General features: G+C 41.5%; 1 protein-coding gene across 4 annotated transcripts in view; it reads left to right on the top strand.

Moving 5' to 3' along the window:
• Window positions 1-16,318, top strand: part of STK38 (serine/threonine kinase 38) — a 41,511-nt gene extending 25,193 nt beyond the window's left edge. For all 4 annotated transcript variants that reach the window (XM_081139518.1, XM_081139517.1, XM_081139519.1 and 1 more), the window contains 7 exons: window positions 3,909-4,011; window positions 4,805-4,866; window positions 10,837-10,954; window positions 12,168-12,291; window positions 12,468-12,563; window positions 13,746-13,840; window positions 14,335-16,318. In XM_081139518.1, the coding sequence (XP_080995644.1) occupies window positions 3,909-4,011; window positions 4,805-4,866; window positions 10,837-10,954; window positions 12,168-12,291; window positions 12,468-12,563; window positions 13,746-13,840; window positions 14,335-14,465 (729 nt within the window). In that variant the 3' untranslated portion in view covers window positions 14,466-16,318. The remainder of the gene's footprint in view (window positions 1-3,908; window positions 4,012-4,804; window positions 4,867-10,836; window positions 10,955-12,167; window positions 12,292-12,467; window positions 12,564-13,745; window positions 13,841-14,334) is intronic.
• Window positions 16,319-18,642: the final 2,324 nt, after the last annotated feature.

Raw genomic sequence — 18,642 nt, 5'->3', positions numbered from 1 at the left:
AATTTAGGTTCCAGATCTTATGCCCTCTGCTTAAAGAAGAGTCCTGTAATGGCCTTTCTATATTTATCATTAGACAGCAAATAAGCTTAGTTGCTTGGTTCTTAAGCTCACAGCAAATCTTCAGAGAATCCCCTGTGCTGCTTGGTTGCTGGATACTCCTTGGAAGTCTCTCCACTTTCTGACCTCACTTACCTATAAAGTGAATATATTGATCCAGAGACACTCCAAAGTTCCTTCCGGCTCTAAAATCGCAGAATGTTCTGTTTGGTTACACAGAATTGTTTTTAAGTAGAAAAATGAATTTAATTCCTAGAGTATTTTTCTTTCCTGCTTTTTTTTTTTTTTTAATTTCAGAGAGAGGGAGGGAGAGGGAGAGAGAGAGAAACATCAATGATGAGAATCAGTGATCGGCTGCCTCCTGCACGCCCCCTACTGGGGATCAAGCCCACAACCTGGGCATGTGCATCGAACCCTGATCTCCTGGATCCTAGGTCGATGCTCAACTGCTGAGCTACGCTGGCCAGGCTTTATTTTATTTTTTAATGTTTGTTTTTAATGACTTGAGAGAGAGGGGGAAGGAGAGGGGAGAGAGAGAGAGAAACATCCATCTGTTGCCTCCCATACACACCCTGACAGGGGACCAAGCCTGCAACCTGGGCATGTGCCCTGACTGAGAATCCAGCTGGGGAGTTTCGGTGCATGGGAGGACACTCAACCAACTGAGCCACACTGGCCGGGCTCTTGCTGTCTTTTAATAATTTTCTTGCTATCGTTGAAAAACCTTTGTCTTTAAAAACCCTTATCTTTCTGTTTCAAGAGGGCAGGAAGTTTGTCAGATAATTTCTTCTGGTTAGTAGCTTTTTTCTTCATTATAAGAATAATGCCACATACACAGTAGAAAATTTGAACAACACAGTTACAAAGAAGAAAAATACCATAATCTCATCATTTTGGTATAGTAGCTTCAATACTTTTTCTGTTTCTGTCAATAATTTACATACAGTTAGCATCCTCAAAGTAAATAGCTTGGTATTCTTGGTATTTAAAATGTTAATGTGTATGAGAATACTTTTCTAGGTCATTAAGTCGAGATGTATTTTTAATAAGGCACTGGCCCTACTTTGTTGGTCTTGGGTTCACATGCCCTGGTTCTGTACCCCAGGTGCCTTAGTGCTGGCTTAGTTGTACCCCATAGTCTATGTTCAGGTTTAGCAAACATTGAAGGCCAAGAACTTGGAAACTCAATCTAGCTGATGAGGAGTGGGGGACCCTGCCAGGGGCATATTTGCTCTCTATAATATGCTAGGCCAGATTTGTAGAATGAATGTTCTCACAAGTGAGCTCATTTGTGTGTTCCGCCATATAGTTTGTTGAAGTGAAAATGTGGAAGTTTTGAGTTTCTGCTCTGTACTCAGAATAGCTACAGAATTCCCTGAAAATCTAGGTTTGAATAGCATTTGCTCCAGGCACTGTTCTTTAAGACACACTCATTAGAGGTATCCAGGTAAAACATGTAATTATGAGAACTACAAATTAAACCCTGTTCCTTGACTTGTAGAACAAGTTATTTGCAAATCTGAAAAAGAAGATATCAGGTTAATAGGCTCAAAGCTATCTTTGTTAGGCAGTTTCCCTTGTTTTGCCACACACACACACACACACACACAGCCAAACCTAATGGGGTTTCGTTAAAAACAAAACAAAATAAAACCTGACCCATCTGAGCAGGGCTTCTGTAGCCCTGTCCTCTAAGAAGTTGTATGTTAGGGCCTGAAGGAAAGGGGTATCATGGAATGACCACACATGTTGAAGTTGTTGGGGATCAAACGTTGGCCATACCCCTTCTAAATGTGTGACTGAGCAGTGTAGATCCCTGAGCATCAGGATTCCCTCCCCTATATTTGGTTTTACCTCTTCTACTTAAGATTTTTTTTTTTTTTTAGGTTTTAGGTAAAAGTTTATTAAAGTAAGACAATACAAATATTCTTTTTAAGAGTAACACAATGAGTAGCATACATTTTGCTGGATATGTGTACATTTCTAGCAATGAAATTGTACATACAGACAAAGGAAAACTATAAGAACTAAAATAATTTAGGAAGTTGTGACTTTTTATAGGACATTAAAATAGATCTTTTTCCTCAACTATGTCCCAGTGAGATTTTATTTTACTTTATTATTATATTTAATTTATCTTTATTGTTGAAAGTATTACAAATGTCCCCCTTTTCCCCATTGATCCCCACCACCCTGTACCCCTCCCCCCAGGCCTTTACCCACTAATTATCTATGTCCATGGCTCTGCATATATACATATAAATTCTTATGTTAATCTCTCCCCACTCACCCACCCACCCCCACTTTCCCTCTGAGATTTGTCAGTCTGTTCTGTGCTTCTATGTTTCTGGGTCTATTTTGTTCATTATATTCCACATATGAGTAAGATCATGTGACATTTGTCTTTCTCTGACTGGCTTATTTCGCTTAGCATAATAATCTTTAGGTCCCACCACACTGTCTCAAAGGGTAAGAGATCCTTTGTTTTTACAGCTGCATAGTATTCCATTGTATAAATGTCCAAGAAGATGCTTAATATCATTTCAAATCTTCTTGAACTTGTAGAGACTTGTTTTATGTCTACTTAAAATTTAACCACCCTAAGAACACCTACCTGTTTCTTAGGGCTAGTTGTGTGCCAGGCACCAAAGTTAGGAGCCTTGTATGCATTAATTCTCACCTTCCTGCCAGGCAGGTGTCATTATTCCCATTTTCCAGATGAGATCAAGGGGTTGCAGAGGTTAGCTAATCCTGGTCTCGGGAGGAAGAGCTTGTTGATTCCTGGTTTTGGTTTTGCCATTTAGCCAGCAAGCCATTTAATGTCTCTGAGTCTGTGAAGTGTGGTTTCAGAGTTACAAATGAAATAATACAATTTCTATTTTTTTAAAGAATGGTTTATTGATTTTTAGAGAGAGGAAGGGAGAGAGAGAAACATTGATGTGGGAATGACACATAGATCGGATGCCTCCTGTACCCCCCCCACCAGTGATAGAGCCTGCAACCCAGGCATGTGCCCTTGCCACCAGCATCCTCTTGGTGGATGACGCCCATCCCACTGAGCCACACTGGCCAGGCAAGACAACGCATTTAAAGCATAGTATCTGGCTCACAGGAGGTGTGTTTTCCTTGAAGGGTATTATAGATTCAGAGACTTATGACTAATATGCAGTCTGGCAACATTTATCAAGAACAATGTAATAAAGTTTATTGCCTTTGTCTTTGGAATAGTTTGCTCCTTGGAATTTGTCCTAGTGAAATAATTCAAGAGAAGAAGAAACTATATAAACAAATGTCTGTTCATTATTTAACAACCATTGATTAAAGACCATCCTCTGTACCAGGCATGGTTGGGGGGGGGGGCAGAGGCCCTCTGTGTCATAGGGGTGCTTGTAATGCACATTGCAGTGAGAGTGAAGAATTGGGGATGAAGTGAACACCCAGTATGAGGGGGATGCTAGGTAAGCAGCGATGTACTAAGTCATTTGAATATCTGTAAACATTAAAAATGCTAATTTTTAAGACTGTGTATATAGAAGCTATATATAGAGAAGAATACTTGAGTTAAAGAAGTGAAATTAGATGCTATGGAAAGTTCAGCTGTGTTTAAAAGTTCATATTTTGAAACAAAGATAATAGGCAAAAATGAAAATACTTTTATTTGTAAATAGAATTTGGGGTGATCTTTTAAAAACATATTTGTTGCTATAAATATCTTCCCTGTAATAAAAGAAAAAAAAGACAGCATACTTTGGCTGTGGAGCTGTCATGGATACTGCAAGGAGTCGGAGACGATACTGTTGTGTTCCACATCTATGAACGTTCTTCCATTACCTGTTTCTTCTTCCCCATAGGGCCATGTGAAACTTTCTGACTTTGGCCTATGCACAGGCCTGAAAAAAGCACATAGGACAGAATTTTATAGGAATTTGAACCACAGCCTTCCCAGTGATTTCAGTAAGTGTTAACAGTGATGTTAGCCTTTTTTCCCTTAACTGGGCCTAGTAGAGCTGTTCCCCCTGGTAATCAGAATATGCAGGACAGATTAGGAGAGTCTCCCTTTGAGTCTTTAGAGACTTAAATGATTTGTACTTGTATAGTGAGGCAAGATAAGTGCCGCCAAATGTGCTAAGACAGATGTTGCAAAGAGCTTGCTTTGCATCTCTACTTAGAAGGCTCCTGGGGAGGAATTTGGGGCAGTAGAGGAAAAAGTCCTGGGAATAATTCCAGATTAGATTTATCCTAAGTGCTTCTTTCTGTCGTTGCAGAAAGAAATTTATCATTGTGTTACTTTAACTTGAGCACTGGTAATCAAACCATTGAAATTATGTAGTAAAATTACAGTTCATCTTAGAGAAGCTTATGTCAAATAATATATTATAAAACTCAGGAGTCTCTAGCAGTTACTGCTGTTGGAAATTTGATGGTAATTTTGAGAAATTGTAAATGTTTTAGGCCCACTTTGGGACCTTTGTTTCTGATGAGACTGAATTTCCAGTAATTCTGATTAAATTCCTTATAATTCTCATCAAGGCTTGCCTGTGTTCTCTGTGGCCACATGATCCACATGGAAGTGCTGCTTGATCTCATTGTGTGATTCTTTGAACAAGTGCTTTCTGGGAAATGTGTCATCCAGAGTTCTTGATGTGTTGGCAGACTTTAGGGTCTCGTGTGGTTTGAACCAGAGCCTAAAAAGTTAGTAAATATTCCTGTCTGAACTTTGATTAGAACTTGTTTTCTCTACTTTTAGCTTTCCAGAACATGAATTCCAAAAGGAAAGCAGAAACCTGGAAAAGAAATAGACGTCAGCTAGTAAGTAATATCTGTAGCTTCTTAAATGCTCTAAACCAAGTATGAATATGTTAAAAAATATGCACATAAATTTGCATTTTATAAGTGTTTGCAGCATATCTATCTCTTGCCTTTAAGATTACCTTAATGGAGCACTGTTATTATGTCGGTAGCACCAAAGTCGTCATTTGGAGGCAGATAATATTACATTGTTCTGGTTGTGACATTTTCAGTAGGTGACCTCATTCTGACCTTTTACCTTGGTGATGACCCCTTTCCTTCCTGTTCCACCTTTTCCCTATTTTTATGGTGGCACTGGCGTTATATTTAAGCTGCAGGTCTCTCAAAAGGAAACTCAGTACAGATACCTACCCAGGGCTTTAATACAGTGGTTCACAAACTTTTAAAATTTTCATTCACTTTAGCAAGTCAGCACTCCTCAAATTACCTGCCCTACCCTTTTGTACTTTGTGGTGACAAAAAGAACCAGGTGTTGAAAATTGGAGAGAAATTTAAGGGAAATGCTTCTTTCTTTATAAATATTTGAGGGAATATACATAAAATTATGCCCCACAAGCTTAAAAAATAACATTCTTGGATTTACCTTGATGGTAATTTAGGAGCTACTTAAATAATACAAAATCTCCAGTGAAAAATTGCCGTCTCGCAAACTTTTATTCTGATTCATTGGTTTACATTTGAAGTGCAGTGTTCATGTCCTACTGTCTCATTGGAAAATTAATAGAAATGTGTATCACTGCATACTTAGGCTTTGTTAGAAACCTGTAGCAAATGAAATTGATGACAGTAAAGCTAAACTAAAGCCTGGTCATTAGAAAGCAAGAGTAGCAGCAATGGAAAATTATGACTAACTTGGAATGGTGATCATGCACGTGTATTATCTAGACAAGGTGGCACTTCTGCTTATCAATGTATAAAATGCAATAGTAACTTGGCAGATTTGCCAAATGCTGTTTTTCAGTCAGACTTCTTAGTAAAATACTGAATTAGAGCTCTCTATAGTGTCTTTAATAACTTACTTAGTAGGTCACTAGTAAGTAGCTGTCAGCCACGTGAAAATGGAAGCCTGTAGAATTGTTTAAGAAAGAATCAAAGGAAGGCTTGCTTTTTTTTTTTTTTTTTAATTTATTTGAGGCCCATATGTGGGCCCAGACTATGCTTTGAGTATTATGATTTTTATGTTAAACCTGGGCCCTGGGAGAGGTAATAACTTAAACCAAGCACTTTTGGAGATGTAGAAACTGAAATTAATCTTCGATAATCTTTCTCTAATATTAATTTGGGGATAGTTAGTCTCATCATAGTCTCTTTTCCTTAAGAACTCTTCAAGTGTCTAAATTCTGTATGTGGTTGAAAAGCTGTTTACATAGAGGGTTAGGGAATGTCAGAACAAATTTGGTCAGGGGCTTCTATTATGTCTCTCCATAGAGCAGACCTTAACCTTGGCTGCACATCAGGATCACCTGGGAATTTCAGAATATACTGATGTCTGGGCCCCATCCCCAGAGATTCTGCTTCATGTGGTTTGGGGTGTGTGGTCTGGGTGATTCTGCTGTGCAGTGAAGTTTTGAGACCCTCCAAGGAAGAGACTGTTTCTTAACAATAGCTTCTACATTTTGGGGACATTGACATTTACCTGTTTTGGAAGCTAACAAAAGGTAAGGAATCTTCTTTGATTTTTTCTTTCTTTTTTTTTTAAAGCAAACCAAGATTTAACCTTTGGCACTGCACTGATATTTATTTTGGGGGTAATTAAGCTTAAATATCTTAAATTATACTTTGAGATAGGCTTTATGTTCTTTGACATGCACCAAAGGATCATGTCATAATTACTAGGAACCACTTACAGGTATAGAACGAAGGAGATTTCACAATTTCTGTATTTGGAGTTCAGTGTCCTTTAATAGTTTAAAATGTTTTTGGTGTTTTTTTAAAAATCTGAGTAAACTGAGGTTCTCATGCTGTGATTAATGTTCTTGCCTTTTTATTTTATCTGTGGTGGAAATGGAAATGTATTAAAATCACCCTCATATTATCAATTTTGATAACTTGAAGAAAATAAGACCACCTCTCAGTCTTCAAAAGGTCAATTAACCCTGTGCTTTTTGACCTTTCATAGGTGATCCCATTCAACTAGTACCAAGTGGAAGGTTAATATTAGTTAATGCTTACTGTAAATTTACTGCTCTAGGTTAAGCCTATCATATTGCTCACCAAGCCTATTACTTTTCAGTCTGTTGAGAATCAGTGAATAAAGTAGAGGCTTAAGGTTCACTCCTTTGCTGCTTAAATCATATTGTGATGTTTTAAATTGCTATGTAGTCTTGGGTAACCTTAGGCCTCAGTAACTGATCAGGAAGTGTAGGTATGAGTCAGCTTTAAGTTATTGAACCACAGAGGTAAGAGTTGAAGTACATCTAGGCATCCGATCTTTGTTCAATTTATTTATCCTTTTGTAGTGTAGAATTTAAAGAAGTGATTGAGTAGGAAATAAAATTGCTTTATTTCCCCCGAAATCCTCAATGAAATCGTAAGTTGCACCATGTCATGTGTCTGAAATGACAGCCAACAAAGCTCTGAGTGCAGCTCTCATCGACACTATAAATATCCAGGTAACAAAAGGGAAAAGATGGAGACAGATTTTAGGTGTTAAGAACTTGGCGTTGGAGGGCACCTTGGTATGGAAAGTAGACAAAAGTTTGAGAAGAGGGCCGTTCCTAGACTAGAAATACCTACCACCAGTTGGTTAAGAGGAGAGAGTGAGCTCCTAAGGCACTGGACTCTAGTCCCAGAGGGAGAACAGTTCCTTATGTCACAGGTTTGTGCCTACTGTTGGCTACGCTTTTAACTCCGGGATCCTTTTTAACATCTTAGTATCTTGCAGTAATTATTTTCCTGTGACAGTAGATCTCTGGTTTCATAATAAAAATGTCTGAACAAATAAGATTTACTTAATATTCAGTTTTGCTAGAATAAATCTAGTCTCTCTAAGTTGAAGGGTTTCTGTATATATTTTTTTAATATATCTTTATTAATTTCAGAGAGAGGAAGGGAGAGAGAGAGACAGAAACATCAGTGATAAGAGAAATTGATCTGCTGCCTCCTGCATGCCCCGCACTGGGGACCGAGCCTTTAGCCCGGGCATGTGCCCTGACCGGGAATTGAACTGCCATCTCCTGGATCATAGGTCGATGCTCAACCAGTGAGCCACACCAGCCTGGCTGTAGTTTCTTAATCTTTATAATTAGAATGAAAATATTTCTGCTCCTTGGGGTGGGCCCAATCCATGTTCCAGGCTTAAAGCTTTAAAACAAAACAAAACTGGCATTTATGTTACTTAATATACGTATTTAAAGAAAACTGTACAATTATGTATATGGAAAAAGTGGATTTCTGTCTTATAGTATATACAAAATAAATGTAGATGGAAAGTAAAACTGAAAATTTTAGAAGCAAATACCTATAATATCTTTATGGCCTCAGAGTTAAGAAGGATTTCTCAAATATGATACAAGTACAAATCATGAAGAAAAACATGTTTTATTTTACCACTTTAAAGAAAACAACTTTCTGTATATTGAAAGACATAAATGAGAAGATAAATCACATGGTCCAACTACTTTGGAATTGTCTTGCAGTTCATGTGCGTATCCTACAGCCCAGCAATTTCACTCCTAGTCATGGGCCTTGGAGAAACTCTTGCACCTGTAAACCAGGAGATGTGTCAAAGAATGTTTATTGCCTTTTCATAATAGCAAAAAACTGGAAATTACCTAGTGGCTCCTGTCCATCAACAGGAAAATAGTTATATTCTGGAATAGAATATTTTACAGCAGTGAAAATAATTGAACTACAGCTACATGTGACATCATGGATCACTTTTAGAAACAACATTGAGAGGAAAAAGCAAATAGCAGAAGACTGCATGTAGAATGATACTATTTTTACAAAGCTCAAAAACAAAACTAAAGATCTCATTTAGAGAGATGTGGCAAAATTACTTTATAAAAGCAGAGGAATGATGAACATAAAATTGAACAGGGGTTAGGAGAGGCGTGAGGATGGGGAGGGGTACATGTTTAAGTTTAATGATATTGGTAATATTTTGGTTCTTAGTTGAACTGAGGTACTCGTTTTATTACATTTTATAATTTAATAATTATACATTTTGGTATGCAACACATTGCATCATTTAAAAAACATAATAAAATGATAAGCCTCCAACTGGGAGAAGATATACTTGCAAGATGTAAAACTATAAAGGATTAATGTCCTGAATCAGGATTAATGCCCTGGATTTATAAAAAACATTCCTCTGAATCAATAAGAAAAACGATAATGCAACTAAAAAAAACTAATGAGCAAAGGATCTGAACTCCTAGGAATTCACAGAAAAAAGACCTGAATGGCTAATTAACATATGCATATGCACTCAGTCTTACTGGAAATAAGGGAAATGCAAATTAAACCAGTGAGATCTCATTTCATATTCATCAGATTGGTAAAAATTAAAAAGTTGGACAGAGCCAAGTGTTGGTGAGATACGGAGCATCAGGAGCTGATCCCACTGAGGGTGTTTAGTCAGAGCCGCTTTGAAGGACAGTTGGAAGATGGCTAATTAAGTAGAAGACCCAGTGATACTGTTTCTCTTACATTCTCTAGTGAAATTTTTGCACAAGTGTCCAGGAGTTGTTACAAGAATGTTTACTCAGGTGTTTTTTGTTATAGTGAAACGTTGGAAGCGTTATAAGTGTCCGTTTACAGGAGAATGGATTAAAAAAAACAGCCACCATGACATTTGTGTAATGGGAAAGTGTACAGCAGTTAAATGGTGAACTGGAGCTATGTGAATTAATCTCGTTTATAATTGGAGTAAAAAAAGCATGTTGTAGCCTTGTAAAATAATACAGTACAGTAGGAAACCCTTTATTAAAAGTTGAAATATACAAGAAGTATTATGTCACATATGAATACTCATACAAGCATAGCACAGCAACTTCAGGGTGGTTTTAACTTTGGTGGGGAGGAAGGGAGGGACTATCTGACTTTAATCATTTCTTTAGTTTCACTTTTTAAAAAAAGACAAATGATCTAAGACAAACATGGGAGACTAACCTCTCTTGAATATGGGTAATGGCTACATGTATACTGTCTGTGCTTTTTTTGGTATGTCTGCAGTATTACATAATAAATATTTTAAAAAGACAACACAGCTGTAATTTTTAATGTTAGAAGTTTTATGATATGGAAAGCACCGTGATTGGAGCCTTCCATGTTGTCAGCCCGCCAGTGCTGAGCACACTGAAGGCTTTGGCTGTACTTCCCAGTACTGCAGTCCTGGTGTATGAGAAGAGATTACTTGCATTTAGAAAACATTCCTCTGATAGTTAAGTTTGGTAAATAAACATTTATAAACCTTTAACCTATAGGATATAACTTTAGCTTTTAATGATAAAACTTCTCTTTATGATTTTCTCAAATCAAAGGATGTATATGGTGGAAAGAGGGATGGTTTGGAGCAAGAGAATTTCCAAACTGCGTTCTGCCGCTTAACTAGTTCTGAGGCCTTGGGCAAAGCCATTTTGGGCATCACATTTTTTTAATCTGCAAAGTTGGGTTAATAAAGTCTTCTTTGCTGAATTTTGTCAGGACCAAATAGTCTCATAAGCATGTAAGAAGTATACAACCTGGCGCTAACTGGATGCTCAGTAAATTATGGTACTAGTTGTCATGACAGGTACCTGTCACCTAGTGAACTATGGCTTTGGGTCTCTCTTCTCACTGACAGAGGTTAGTGTTCATTTCAGAAGTGCTCTGGCAAATCAGGTTTGTCATGAAGCAGCTAAGCCTTCCTGCGTGCTTCGTGGGTAGCTCTAGATGGTGCTGGTGGCCTTTGGTCTGTAGAACGGAACTCTGGGCACCCCATCGCCTGCCAGGCCTCCCTGACGTGACGTGTGGTACATGTTTCAGGCCTTCTCCACAGTAGGTACTCCTGACTACATTGCGCCTGAGGTGTTCATGCAGACCGGGTACAACAAGCTCTGTGATTGGTGGTCGCTTGGTGTGATCATGTATGAGATGCTCATCGGTAAGTTGCATGCTTTTTCTGTGTAGCCAGGGAAGAGTCCTACATTGATAATAAACTGTTTCAATTTGGGGTTGATCTAAGCTCTCCCCACTCCCCCATCTTTCAAAGTAATGTTTCCCAGGTAGAAGACTCTAGGCCAAAAGATGTATCCCACTGTATTCTCCGTCACACTGACGTCTGTGCTTGCGTGCTGACCACGCGCCATGCTTTTCTTCTGCGCTTTCACCCTCTCCATCTAGCAGCTCTCTTCGCCACCAGCGATTATTACACAGCCATGCATGCAGGGAGCTTCACCTGGGCATCGCCTCTTGCCCTCTTTATTTCCTATTTGCTGCCTCCTTCCCCTCTCCGGGTCTTCAAAGCACAGAACCCTCTGACCTCTCTCCCTCTTATTCAGATGGTATGTCTCATTTAAGGGGCATACCCTTAAATGGCGGGGTGGCCCTGTGCCCAAGAGCACCAGGAGAGTCCGTATACCTGGAGGGACGGAGTGCGTCTCTGTGGACGACAGGTGTGGCATCTGTCTGGCTGAGTTGTCTCTGGGCGCACTGGGTGGCTGCCTGTGGAGCAGATGTAATGTGTGGAGGGCAGGTAGCTGAGTGTTTATCCTCTTGCCTGTAGCTCTCAACATGCTTTTTCTTATTCTGCTTTTCTGCTTGTTTGGCACTTGACCCATATCAGGATGTTCCTGGAATGGGGTCGTCTTTAATCCTCCCCCGAGGACATTTTCACTGATTTTTAGAGTGAGGGGGAGGGGGAAGAGAGAGAAACATCGATTGGTTACCTCTTATTCATGCCCCACCCAGGGACCAAACCAGCAAACATTTGGTTCACAAGATGACACTCCAACCAGCTGAGCCACGTGGCCAGGGTGGAGCCCTTTCTTAATGACGCTGTTTCATTCTTTCATTTCTTCTTTGGACACGGTGGTTCCCACATCTGCACCTCTACTTATGTCCTTCTTTTTTCCCAGCTCCAGTTATTAGCTGGCTCCCTAGTGGTTCCAGAAGCACAGCTTTACTTTGGGTTTAGGAGTTTGGGGGAAGATAAAATACTGGTTTAGGTGCTTTCTGGGATGAGTGGAAATCCTGTCCATGTCATGGAGGGAAGGACATAACGAGGTCATTGAAGAGACATAGAATTTTATTAAGGAGACTAACCTCACACTCAGAATTCTGCAATGTAAAAGCTCCAAGTTCCTTTTTTGTTACAGGCTACCCACCTTTCTGTTCTGAGACTCCTCAGGAGACATACAAGAAGGTGATGAACTGGAAAGAAACCTTGACTTTTCCTCCAGAAGTTCCTATCTCTGAGAAAGCTAAGGATCTAATTTTGAGGTATTGGTCAGAGAACATCTCCCCTGCCCCCACCCAGGCTTTTTGACAAAGTGAATCCATTTTTTAAGCTTTCATTATTTTTTGGGTTTGTCCCCTGCTTCCTCCCATTTCTCTTTTTCAAAAGGGAAGGTTATTCCCTTTCTTTTTCCAAATTGAAAGGCCTCTGTCTTTTCCAGATTCTGCTGTGAATGGGAACATAGGATTGGAGCCCCTGGAGTTGAGGAAATCAAAAGTAATTCTTTTTTTGAAGGTGTTGACTGGGAACATATCAGGTATATCCATATAAAAGCTTTCAGGATTATTTCAGAAAGTCTGTAGTTTGCTTAATACTAATTTGGAAGCACCATTATTGGCAAACCAAGTAAGGGAATTTTAGAAATTCAGGGTTTTTTTCCTGATTTAAGTTTATAGTGAGGATTGGGAGTTGGAGCTTCCTGTTGGCCCTGAGCCATGGGATATGTTGAAGCCAGCAGTGAACTTTCCAAAGTGCAGTGAACTTTGGGTTCCGTGATGAAGGGAACACCTAAGAAGCATGTGGTCCTTGCTTTTACCTGGAACACACCAACCTGTCTAGTGTTGGGGACCACCAGCAGGACTGCCCCTGCCCAGAGGGTAGAGACTGTTACGGATGGAGACGGGAGAAGGATTGGGGTGGGAGATGGCGCAGAGGTGGGTGGAGAGGGACAGAAGGTGGGTTGGTTTGTAGAGGGCTGCCAGCCAGCCAGAGCCTGCACAGCCTGCCGGGGGTCCAGGCCGCTTATTCGGCAATTGTGGTAGCGAAACAGAAGGTGAAGGAGTTGTCATCTATTTCATGATTGTGTTCTGGTTTGTATCCTTGTGATTTTTTTAATGTTTTTATTGAGTTCAGAGAGAGGAAGGGAGAGGGAAAGAGAGAACCATCAATGATGAGAGAGTCATCATCGATCGGCTGCCTCCTTGCCTGCCGCCTGCTGGGGATCGAGCCCAGAACCTGGGCATGTGCCCTGCCCGGGAATCAAACTGTGACCTCCTGGTTCATAGGCGGAAGCTCATCCACTGAGCCACTGGGGCGAGCACATCCTTGTGGTTTTTTACCTTTGCCGCCTCTGTGCTGCATTTGTAGCCATCCTACTTGTTGGCACCTCTGTTAGATGCAGGGCTCTCTGAGTTCCAGCTTCCCTTTTTAGCAGACAGGGCAGGTGGTTGGGGAGTGCATAACTTTGGACTTCAGTTTCTCCTTATTGGTCTTCCAAGCTATGAATAATTGTTATACTTTTTCATTGTAATTTATTTTGTTTGGCTGTAGTCAGTTGGTATAGTTGGTCTGTGGTCAGAAGCTTTTCAGAGAAAATAAATGCTGCCTTCTCGGGGATAGTCTTTCCGTGTCAGACCAGGGGTCTCTGGAGAAGGCTTGGTTAGCTATGACCCATGTGATTACTAACCATGGTAATTTTTGGCATGTCTATTCTTGGCAGAGAGAGACCTGCTGCAATATCTATTGAAATCAAAAGCATTGACGATACCTCAAACTTCGATGAGTTTCCAGAATCTGATATTCTTAAGCCAACAGGTAATACCACTAGCTCTGCCTCCTGCTGCCTTACAAGTGTATTATTTCCCCCTAGTTTTGGGGTGATGTTTACAAATCAGGGTAGAGAACATGGAGAGGAACTTCAGTTCTTCGGGGTCTTCGTAAGTATTTTCCAGTGCTGACGCTGGGTAGCAGCGAGACCTTGTCACGTGGAAGGTGGATACAGCCTCCCGTGCTTAGCCTGCTCAGCAGGGTGGGTAAATCTTAAAGGTCTACTCTCTTGTTGCTGTTTATTACATTAAAGGTTAGGTAACCTGAAATGACAGAAATGGGAAAATAAAACTTTTAAAATATATGTGAAAAAAATGAGGTTCAAGGAATATCTATGCAAGCACATGTAGAAAATAGCACCGAGTGAAAAAGAGCTTTTCCCAGATAGAAAACCGGTATGTTCTTCAGAGTGTCATGTCTTCAGTGCCCAGTGGTCCATCAGTAAGACAGGGAATCAACTCTTACGTCTATTTCTTTCCCAGTGGCAACAAGTAATCACCCCGAGACTGACTTCAAGAACAAGGACTGGGTCTTCATCAATTACACATACAAGCGCTTTGAGGGCCTGACTGCACGGGGGGCAATACCTTCCTACATGAAGGCAGCAAAGTAGTGTCCTTGAAACGGATCCCTAAATGGAGCAGGGTTCTTTGTACAACATCATGGTGTTCCTCTCACACTCTTTTGAAAGAGCTTCCAAGAAGTTTATGGAACCCACCCGTACGTCACAGTCACCTTGCCTGAAATGTGATAGTGCGTGGCTTCTCATCCATAATGCATCTGAAAAGCTGTAGAACAGACAGCCATTTCAACCACATCGGCCACAAGCAGCTTCTTGGGAAGTGTCATGAGCCAATTTGATAGATTTTTTTTTTTAAAAAAAACAACTTGAGTTTTCCTAAGTTCATCAGAATGAAGGGGAACACAGCCATCGTCCAGCATTATTGAAATTGTAACGTATACTTATTGAGTATCAGCCAATTCCTGTGATTTTGTGATATGCTTTCTGCCAAGCCCACCAAGTATTTCTTTCTTCTTTACAGCTACAAGTTCCATAGTACTAAGGAAGCAAAGCAATAATGAAAGCCTCAGCAGCCAGCACGCTGGCTGAAGAAAGTGATTCACCATCCTCTGAGGGGTGGTGATGGTAGTTTCTCCCCATAGCTCGCCCCAGGCGAGTGGCTTTTCATAGCCTCCGTGGTGCACTTTATTTATGGTACTAGGATAAAGACCCTCAGCCCGGTGATTTGCATCCTCCCACCCACCTGAAGCACTCCTGCTGCTTTTCTGAGTGTTGATGGGGGAATACCTGCTTGACCCTTTGTTGCTCTTAGAAGCCATTGGGCATTGCCAAGGAGTCCGGATCATGTGGAAAACCCTCCCTTTCTCTTCACGGCTGTATCAGAAAATCCCTGAGTTGGATGTTGCTGTGGACCAGCAAAACCCACAAGTGCTGCCAACAAGAACTTGGTTTATTCCTGGGAACACAGGAGAGCCAGGCAGAGGCAGGAGGCCTGGAACCCTCTCGGCTGAGGTGCTGCTCCCGCTGGGTCTCTGGAACCTCCCTGGAAGTGGTGAAGGAGCCAGCCCAATGGAAAGTGCAGAGCCAGCCTGCAGATCTTTGTCAAGTTCACTCCTCAATCCTTGGTGCAACTGTGTTTTGTCTTTTCTCTTGGTATTTCTTCTGTCCCATCTTTAAGTACCATTTTGCCTTGGAATCATGATTACAGATATTTCCTTTGCAGATGCCTTCCTGGGGGATATTCTCCACCCTAAAGGGTGGCCTGCAGCTTGGGCTGAGCGGGGCCCTGCTGTGGCATTCTCTCATGAGACACCCTCTGAATTTTAGCACCAAGTGCCTTCTCTTTTACAGCTGCCACCACCTTTAGAGGAATTTTGCTGTGTCAGAAAATTGTGGAGGCTCCATATTAATGCATTATTACTTTTTAAAATTTTGATAACTCTGAAAGCATCATTTGCACCTGTGTGGTAACCTTACCTGTTGCAGAGCGTCATGGTCAAGCTACAGCTGGGGGACTGCTTCCTGCCAGTCCTGTTGTTAAGATCAGCTTTGAAAGGAAAGTGTGTCCTAGCTTAGCCATTCAGAAAAGAAAAATGGAATTCAAAGTTATAGTAGTAAGTGAAATTGCTTTGGATTTTAATGTCTTAGAGGAAGAAAAAAGAATATTAAGGAAGTATTAACTCTGGATGAAGGTAATGTGTCTGCCCCTTAATCTTTTATTCATGGTCTGTTAGAGAAAAGGAAGTAAATGAGATTCTTTTGTGTAACTTTGTAGTTTATATTACCAAATAGTTGGGGTGTTGATCCCCATGTGTTTTGCAAGAGTATGTGGTAAGCATGGGTAAGGAGTGGTGATAATGTGTGTGTTGGGGAGTGGCAGGGGATAATTTGTTTTCGGGGGAAATGTCCTCCTTTTAACTTTTGAATAAACTGTGAAAAAAGTAGTGCAATGTGTGATGTGTTCAAACTCCAGTACGGCTTCTAATTCAAAGAGACAGAGTACTAACTGCATCACTGTCTATAGGCCAGGTGCTTTCTGTCTCAGCGAAGCTGGGACCTGAGTCTTCTGAATTGCTCTCCATATAAAGGGACTGTTCTGTTGGCTCCATGTGTGTTCTTTCTACCTGGTTCTGTGTTACAGGGTAGTGGGCTCTCCCCTTGCAGTAAGGCCAAGGGAAGACCTTTCTGACAAAGTGCTCTCAACTGGCAGACTCTTTGTACAACTGTTTATAGCTCAGACCTGTGTGGGGGTTTTTTTCTGGTAGTCTGGGGTTGACCAGGAATCTCGAAAGCTCTCAGGATGGAACTTCTCAGCCCCCTGTTCCCCCCGTGTCCATCAGAGCAGGGTTCTGTCCCCAGATCTTGTGTACTTGAGTCCTGTTGGGTCCCACTTACCCCTTCTCTAGATTAGGGAAAGAAGCCTCAGAAAGAGGCGGGAAGGAAGGGGCAAAGACCAGGGTCGGGCCTGCAGGCAGAGGGAAGCTAAAGGCAGGCAGAACGTGTACTGTCTTTCCAAGACTTGTTGCAAACATGCTGGGGTTGGCTCAGTGTTGGTCCTGCTCACAGATAATTGTTTCCTACTCTCTTAGTGGGAGTTCGAGAGTAGTAGGACTTTGCACTGCATGCTAAAATGAAACTGGATGCTCATGTCCTTCTTGATTCAGAGGGCATCAGAATTTTCTTCAGTCTTTCTTTTTAGAATTACTTTCAAAAGTAACATACAGATGAATTCCTTTGGGATTAATATTCAGGGTCTGAATAGCAGATTGCTAATTTCAAAACTCATCCATGTGGCATAATAGGAATCCTCTATTTGTTATTACTAATACTTTTTCTCTGAATTGTTTCCTTGGAAAGCATATTTCCTGGTTCACCTGTCTCTCCTGGGCCTTTGTGTGTAACCTCATGGTGTTTTTAGAACTCAGAAGGATTCAGTGCATGGTATTTTCCTGTGCCAGGGAGCATACATTTTCCTGGAATTATTTATCAAAGCCAAAACTGACTTAAAACCAACCTACGCATGCTTTTTCGGGCATATTTTCAGAGAAAAACATCTTGCCCAAATAACATTTAAGCACCTGTAACATACGGAGCTCAATTCCAAGCACTTGGGGGACTCAAGGCAGTGAGTGCTCTGTGGTTCTGAACTGTAGCTCAATTTGAGGGGAGAATTCCCACTAGTGGCTTAACAGAATGCAGCATCAGTTGTAAAGTTAGTATTTTAGTGTCGATGTAATAATGCTCTAGACCAACCCAAAGTCGTTGGGAAGCTTCGAAGCTTCCCGGAGCTGTTTGGAAGCAGCGGTGATTTGGCGGAGGCGTGAGCGGCCCAGGAGCGGGGAGGTGCGGAGGTGGGGGGGTATGGTCCTGTGCTGAGGTAGAGGTGCGGCGCTGAGTAACCGCCTTATGAAGAACTGCGGTCTGCCCCTGGTGTTAATGTACTGATTATCCCAGGTATTCAGGTTTCTTGTCCCCTGGCCACTGGTGTCCTGCCATGCCCATCGGCTTGACTCCTTATCTTACTTGATCAACCTGCTGCCCTCACACTGGTGACTTTAAAAACTGCCCCACCCTTCCGACTTCCTTCTTGGTACTTCTGTCACCGCTTACATGCTGGTGCTCCTCAGAGCAATGACTTTTGCCCTCTTTTCACTCATGTGATCTCTCAGCCATCTGACCCATACTGTGGCCTCAACTACCATGTTTTTGTGCGTGGTCTTCAAAGTGACTGGCCTTCCTGGACCACTCCGCAGAACGCTAGGTCTCATGTAGCAAGTGCCTGCTAGAAATTGCCATTTGGACGCCGCCTCCAGGCTCAGGCTCAAGCTGTCCAAGGCTCCTCGTGCGTCCATAGCCTTTTTCCGGCTCAGTCTACTCAGCTGTCCAAGCCACAAGCTGCTTACGTGCCTCCCAACAGTACGCGTGTCCAGGCCCGGAGCATGGCCACCCATCCCACCAGTGCCTTCCTCATTTCTTGCTGAACCCATTGCAGTGGTCTCTGAAGTGACCTCTTTGCCCCATCCTTTCAAGTCTGTCACCCTCCCTGCTGCCAAAGAAATGCTTTCAAGTTTTCAGTCTGATCATGTCCTTCTCCTGTGTAAAACATTGTCCAAGGTGTCTTTCCTTACCTGCCTCATCTCTGCATCACCCCATCCACTTCCCCGGCGACAGGAAGCAATCAGGTCATCTTTGCTTATGGTTGGGGTGGCTCGGGACACCTCCTCCTCTGGCACTTCGGGAACCTAAACAACTAGTATTCATCCTGCAC

This window comes from Miniopterus schreibersii (genome assembly GCF_964146895.1).
Source record: "Miniopterus schreibersii genome assembly, chromosome: 6".
NCBI classification, from domain to species: Eukaryota; Metazoa; Chordata; class Mammalia; order Chiroptera; family Miniopteridae; genus Miniopterus; species Miniopterus schreibersii.
Note: the sequence above shows the minus strand (reverse complement) of the source record. Positions and strands in the feature narration are given on the sequence as shown.